At 34.5% G+C, this 7,345-nt stretch overlaps 1 protein-coding gene across 3 annotated transcripts in view; it reads left to right on the top strand.

Annotated features, from left to right (window-relative positions):
* The window catches only part of pex6 (peroxisomal biogenesis factor 6), an 11,356-nt gene extending 9,802 nt beyond the window's left edge, over positions 1-1,554 (top strand). For all 3 annotated transcript variants that reach the window (XM_083932681.1, XM_083932680.1, XM_083932679.1), the window contains one exon: positions 1,349-1,554. In XM_083932681.1, the coding sequence (XP_083788807.1) occupies positions 1,349-1,485 (137 nt within the window). In that variant the 3' untranslated portion in view covers positions 1,486-1,554. The remainder of the gene's footprint in view (positions 1-1,348) is intronic.
* The last annotated feature ends 5,791 nt before the right edge of the window (positions 1,555-7,345 follow it).

Here is a 7,345-nt window from a genome sequence, read left to right as displayed (position 1 = left end):
GTGCCTCTTTGTAGTTGTTTTGTGTCTCTTTGTGGTTGTTTTGTTTCTCTTTGTGATTGTTTTGTGTCTCTTTGTAGTTGTTTTGTGTCTCTTTGTGGTTGTTTTGTGTCTCTTTGTAGTTGTTTTGTGTCTCTTTGTAGTTGTTTTGTGCCTCTTTGTGGTTGTTTTGTGTCTCTTTGTGGTTGTTTTGTGTCCCTTTGTAGTTGTTTTGTGTCTCTTTGTGGGTGTTTTGTGTCTCTTTGTGGTTGTTTTGTGTCTCTGTGTAGTTGTTTTGTGTCTTTTTTCTTGTTTTGTGCCTCTTTGTAGTTGTTTTGTGTCTCTTTGTGGTTGTTTTGTCTCTTTGTGGTTGTTTTGTGTCTCTGTGTAGTTGTTTTGTGTCTTTGTAGTTGTTTTGTGTCTCTTTGTGGTTGTTTTGTGTCTCTTTGTAGTTGTTTTGTGTCTCTTTGTAGTTGTTTTGTGCCTCTTTGTGGTTGTTTTGTGTCTCTTTGTGGTTGTTTTGTGTCCCTTTGTAGTTGTTTTGTGTCTCTTTGTGGGTGTTTTGTGTCTCTTTGTGGTTGTTTTGTGTCTCTTTGTAGTTGTTTTGTGTCTCTGTGTAGTTGTTTTGTGTCTTTTTTCTTGTTTTGTGCCTCTTTGTAGTTGTTTTGTGTCTCTTTGTGGTTGTTTTGTCTCTTTGTGGTTGTTTTGTCTCTTTGTAGTTGTTGTGTGTCTCTTTGTAGTTGTTTTGTGTCTCTTTGTAGTTGTTTTGTGTCTCTTTGTGGTTGTTTTGTGTCTCTTTGTAGTTGTTTTGTGTCTCTTTGTGGTTGTTTTGTGTCTCTTTGTGGTTGTTTTGTGTCTCTTTGTAGTTGTTTTGTGCCTCTTTGTGGTTGTTTTGTGTCTCTTTGTGGTTGTTTTGTGTCTCTTTGTTGTTGTTTTGTGCCTCTTTGTAGTTGTTTTGTGTCTCTTTGTGGTTGTTTTGTGTCTCTTTGTAGTTGTTTTGTGCCTCTTTGTGGTTGTTTTGTGTCTCTTTGTTGTTGTTTTGTGCCTCTTTGTTGTTGTTTTGTGCCTCTTTGTGGTTGTTTTGTGTCTCTTTGTGGTTGTTTTGTGTCTCTTTGTGGTTGTTTTGTGCCTCTTTGTAGTTGTTTTGTGTCTCTTTGTGGTTGTTTTGTGTCTCTTTGTAGTTGTTTTGAGTTCGTTTGATCAGCTGATCGTTCTGTTTCTGTTTCTGCGTCAAAACAAAACGTTTTTTTTCAAATCAGCTGAAGAGAACAAAGAGAAACAGGAAGTGTTGATCACTCTGTCTGTGTGTGTGTGCGTGTGTGCGTGTGTGCGTGTGTGCGTGTGTGCCTGTGTGCGTGTGTGCGTGTGTCAGGTGTGGACTCTGAGGACTCTCCCGTCCTCTTGTGCGGTGACGACTTCTCGTCAGCGTTAGAAAGCTTCCGACCTTCAGTTTCAGAGGAGGAGCTTCAGCGCTACGGAAACATCCGACGCACACTTTCTGCTCAGTGACGACGACGACAACAACATCAAAGACGACACAATAAACAACACGTTTACAAAAGTGTGACTGTTTCAATAAACACACAACAAATGAAACCACACCTGTTTATTTTTATGATGCACAAACAGACAATTTTTCTCAAAAAAGTATTTTTTTCTAAAAGTTGAGAAAAAAGTAATTTTTTTTAAAGAAGTCGTAAATTCGAAGTCGACTCATAATTAAAACAAATTTGTACAAATTTGAAAAAAAATCGTACAGTTTTGAAAAAAAGTCGTACAATTTTGAAAAAAAAGTTGTAAAATTTAAAAAAAGTTGTAATATTTTTAAAAAATCGTAAAATTTTGAAAAAAATTGTAAAATTTTGAAAAAAATCGTAAACTTGAAAAAAAGTCGTAAAATTTTGAAAAAAAGTGTAAATTTTGAAAAAAATCGTACAATTTTGAAAAAAAATGAACAATTTTGAAAAAAAAAGTGTAAATTTTGAAAAAAAAGTCGTAAATTTTGGAAAAAATCGTACGATTAAAAAAAAAAGCCAATTTTTTGAAAAAAAAATCGTACAGTTTTGAAAAAAAAGTCGTACAATTTTGAAAAAAACGTACAAATTTGAAAAAAAGTCGTACAATTTTTGAAAAAACTTGTACAAATTTTGAAAAAAAAGTGTAGATTTTGGAAAAAAGTCGTAAATTTTGGGAAAAATCGTACGATTTAAAAAAAAGCCAATATTTTTAAAAAATCGTAAAATTTTGAAAAAAATCGTACAATTTTGAAAAATATTGAACAATTTTGAAAAAAAAGTGTAAATTTTGAAAAAAAGTCGTAAATTTTGGAAAAAATCGTACGATTTAATAAAAAAGCCAATATTTTTTAAAAAAGTTGTAAAATTAAAAAAAATTTGTACAAATTTGAAAAAAAATCGTAGTTTTGAAAAAAACGTACAAATTTGAAAAAAAGTCAAACAATTTTTTAAAAAAACTTACAAATTTGAAAAAAAGTCGTACAAATTTTGAAAAATATTTTTTTAAAAATTAAGTTTTTTCAAAATTGTACGACTTTTTTTCAAAATTGTACGGCTTTTTTTTTAATTTTCCGACTTTTTTTCAAAATTGTTCGATTTTTAAAAAAAATTGTACGGCTTTTTTTAATTTTCCGACTTTTTTTCAAAATTGTACGATTTTTTTCAAAATTTGTACAACTTTTTTTCAAATTTGTACGACTTTTTTTTCAAAACTACGATTTTTTTTTCAAATTTGTAAAAAAAATTTTTAATTTTACGACTTTTTTTTAAAAAATTGGCTTTTTTTCAAAATTGTACGACTTTTTTTAATTTTACGACTTTTTTTTAAAAAAATTGACTTTTTTTTCAAAATTGTTCGATTTTTTAAAAAATTGTACGACTTTTTTTTTAATTTTACGACTTTTTTTCAAAATTGTTCGATTTTTTTTCAAATTTGTACGACTTTTTTTAAATTTTACGACTTTTTTTAAAAAAATTGACTTTTTCTTCAAAACTACGATTTTTTTTTTAAAAATTGACTTTTTTTTCAAAATTGTTCGATTTTTTTTCAAATTTGTACGACTTTTTTTTTAAATTTTACGACTTTTTTTCAAAATTGTTCGATTTTTTTTCAAATTTGTACAACTTTTTTTTTAAATTTTACGACTTTTTTTTTAAAAATTGACTTTTTCTTCAAAACTGTACGACTTTTTTAAAAAATTGAGTTTTTTTTCAAAATTGTTCGATTTTTTAAAAAATTGTACGACTTTTTTTTTAATTTTACGACTTTTTTTCAAAATTGTTCGATTTTTTAAAAAAATTGTACGGCTTTTTTTTAAATTTTCCGACTTTTTTTCAAAATTGTACGATTTTTTTTCAAATTTGTACGACTTTTTTTTTAAATTGACTTTTTTTTCAAAATTGTTCGATTTTTTAAATCGTAAAATTTAAAAAATTTTTTAAATTTTACGACTTTTTTTTAAAATTGTTCGATTTTTTTTCAAATTTGTACGACTTTTTTTTTTAATTTTACGACTTTTTTTTAATTTTGCGACTTTTTTTCAAAATTGTACGACTTTTTTTTTAAATTTTACGATTTTTTTTCAAAATTGTTCGATTTTTTAAAAAATTGTACGACTTTTTTTTAAATTTTACGACTTTTTTTTAAAATTGTTCAAATTTTAAAACAGTGCATCCAGCACTGGTCAAATTTTCAAATTTGTACGACTTTTTTTTAAAATTTTACGACTTTTTTTTAAAAAATTGACTTTTTCTTCAAAACTGTACGATTTTTTTTTAAAAAATTGACTTTTTTTTCAAAATTGTTCGATTTTTTTTCAAATTTGTACGACTTTTTTTTTAAATTTTACGACTTTTTCTTCAAAACTGTACGACTTTTTTAAAAAATTGACTTTTTTTTCAAAATTGTTCGATTTTTTAAAAAAATTGTACGACTTTTTTTTTAATTTTACGACTTTTTTTCAAAATTGTTCGATTTTTAAAAAAAATTGTACGGCTTTTTTTTTAATTTTCCGACTTTTTTTCAAAATTGGAAGATTTTTTTTTCAAATTTGTACGACTTTTTTTTTTAAAATTGACTTTTTCAAAATTGTTCGATTTTTTAAAAAATTGTACGACTTTTTTTAAATTTTACAATTTTTTTTTTAAAATTGTACGATTTTTTTTTTAAATTGTAAGTTTTTTTCAAAATTGTACGACTTTTTTTCAAAATTGTACGACTTTTTTTTTAATTTTACGACTTTTTTTTAAAAAAAATGACTTTTTTCAAAATTGTACGATTTTTTTCAAAATTTGTACGAGTTTTTTCAAAAATTGTACAACTTTTTTTCAAATTTGTACGTTTTTTTCACAATTGTACGACTTTTTTTTCAAAACTACGATTTTTTTTTCAAATTTGTAAAAAAAAATTTAATTGTACGACTTTTTTTTTAAAAAATTGGCTTTTTTTCAAATTTGTACAAATTATTTTTTAATTGTACGACTTTTTTTTCAAAAAATTGTACGATTTTTTTCAAAATTGTACGACTTTTTTTAATTTTACGACTTTTTTTCAAAATTGTTCGATTTTTTAAAAAATTGTACGACTTTTTACGACTTTTTACGATATTTCTACAAAATTTTACGTTTTTTTTGTAAAATCTAATGATTTTTCAAAATATTTCATCTTTTTTTTCCGATTTTACGATTTTTTTTCAACATTTTACGACTTTTTTTTCAAATTTAACGATTTTTTGAAAATTTTTACGACTTCACATGACCAAGAACTAACAGCTAACAGCTAGCACCCTAACGCTAGCTAACTGTAAAAGTCACTTCAAAATAAAAGTCTTCTGTATTTGTGGCGTTGAAAGTTTAAAATAACAAAAATGAGACAAAAGAAAAACATGTTTCCATTTTATTTGATTTCATTTCTCCATAAAATGCTTCAAAGAAATCAAGCGAGTGTTTAAGCAGCACACCGTTAGCATGCGCCCCCGTGATGAAGACGCCCACACTGACGTCGGATCAGCTGATGTTTCTTAGTCAAATACCAGTAAAAGGACTTTTCTGGCTGAAAGCCTTTTGAATTTGCAGATTCGGCCGTTATCAGACGATTGAACGGACGTTATCAGTCGCAGTCACTACCACAGATATCCGCCGGCCCTGACCCGTCCACGCCACGCTCAACCGTGGCGCTGTAAGAAGACAACACCCACGGCAGCGAGCGTTTAAAGACCCGAAAGGAAGGATGGTGGTGAAGGGTCGAACACGGGACCTTTAACCTTGTGTTTGCGTTCTGTTTGGAACCAAAAGTCACTTAAAGTTACTTAAGTGAACTTTCCCGAGCAACATTCACGCCGTTAAAGGTTGAATCTGTAGAATCTGCCATATAGCCAATAGTGTTGGGCGTTGCTGGTTGCCTGTTGTTGGGTGCAGCTACTGTAGGCTGGCACTGGGTGAAATGGAGTTAGCCAATCGTGCAGCTGCTTGGGAGCCTCAGTGAAGGGGGCGTTCTTTGTCCCAGCAGCTGAGTGAGCGGAGACGGGCAACAACCAGAGTCACTATAGGCCGAGCATTCACTCCATGGACTGAGAGAAAGGAGAGGAACGCCATTCAAACGCACGCCCACATGGCTACGCTGCTCCTGGATGCTAACATCACTTTCATCTGCACTTAGCTGCAACGGCTAACGCTAACGGCTAACGCTAACTCTTGATCTTGAGACACTAGAGGACGGTTTTCGGCTCGTTCTACATGTTCAACCTTTAACGTTAGCATTTTAACCCAATCTAAGATCTTTGCCTAACGCTAAACACGTAGTTTTGTTGCCTAAGCCTAAACTAGTAACGTTAGTTGTGTTTGAATTCCCAACGGGCCTCCGAGAGCTCAAATGAGACGCCACGGCGTCCTGACGGCGCCAAAGGCGACCGCCGAACCTGCTGGTAGACTGATAACGGCCGTTCAGTGAAGAGATAACGTCCCGATCCATTTTTCTGCGACGTAGCTGCTGAATGTTCCGCTTCTTGAGTCTTGGAAGTGAAAATGACTTGTTTGGCTCAGCGAGGTTGAAGCTCGTTTCTCCAGACTCTCCATTGATCGAGCCGGCGTGTGGCTACGACCACGCACGGACGAACGCAGCGACGATTAAGCGTTTTGTTCCAGAGACGTATTTTTGCATTTCCTGTAAAATAAAATGAAAGTCTGACTAAAACGTAGAAGCGCCAAATGTTTCTCATGTAGTGGATTTAAGTCCTGCAGCGACAGCAAACGCCGTTTCTAATCGCAGCGTCTGGATGTTTCCGTGTCACTAAAGCTTCGTGTTGCGTGGCAGCGAGCTACTCGTTCGGTTCGGATCTGTTGGAGAATGTGAGGCGGCGGTCGGAGTCCCGTCAGAGTCCGGACTCTTCTGGGACTCGAACACGTGGACCTGGAAACCTGAAGGAGTCTGAACTAAACACAGGCACAGTTTGAATGATACAGTCGTTACAGTGTAATGATGCAGATCTGAGGAGAGGGGGGTGAAGCTGGGAGTCCAGGTCTGAGTGTGATCCGGATTAATCTGGAGGTCTCAATCTCTGTGGTCCGTCCTCTGGCCTCGCTCCGCTTTGTGGGTCCTGGACTTTAGTTCGTTGCGGGGGCAAAGATCCAACAGACATGTCTTCCTTTCCGTCGTCGTCCATATCTAAGGAGCAGGTCCTCGGCGTTGAGGACTCAGGTGAAGTGGGGCATCCGGCTGCAGGTTCTGCAAGAGAGGGAACGTTGGGTTTTTGACGGAACCGCAGCAAAGTTTGTCTTTTTCACGCGTCCGGTTCAACGGGACATGTTTGTCTAACCAACAACAGCAAGATGCACACGAAAGCCCAGAAGAAGAGTCAGGAGAACATGATATTAGTGTGTAACAGTGCCGCTAATCGTTTAAACTGTTTAATCATCAGATGCTTAAAGCTCAGCTCAGTTACAGGTTCTGTCCATTAGGGGGCGCTCCAGTGTTCCTGTGAAGTTACAAACGTACATATTCTGCACATTATCGTTATTGTTCCTCATGCAACATAAGCCATATTTACCGCTTACGTGGCCTTTGCTACTTTTGTGCGCTTCATCCTTTTCCTCCTCATGAGGGTCACCTGAGGCCTCTTCAACCCTGCGATCAGCAGCAGCAACCTGGGCCGCGACTTGGTGAGCCAGCTTCTCAGTAGCGTCCCCTTGGGAAACCTGCGGGGGACAGCGGGAGGACAGGGGGGGGACAGCGAGAGGACAGCGGGAGGACAGCGAGAGGACAGGGGGGGGACGGCGGGAGGACAGCGGGAGGACAGCGAGAGGACAGCGGGAGGACGGCGGGAGGACAGCGAGAGGACAGCGAGAGGACAGCGGTC

The sequence above is a fragment of the Echiichthys vipera genome, assembly GCF_963691815.1.
Source record: "Echiichthys vipera genome assembly, chromosome: 2".
Classification (NCBI taxonomy): Eukaryota; Metazoa; Chordata; class Actinopteri; order Perciformes; family Trachinidae; genus Echiichthys; species Echiichthys vipera.
Note: the sequence above shows the minus strand (reverse complement) of the source record. Positions and strands in the feature narration are given on the sequence as shown.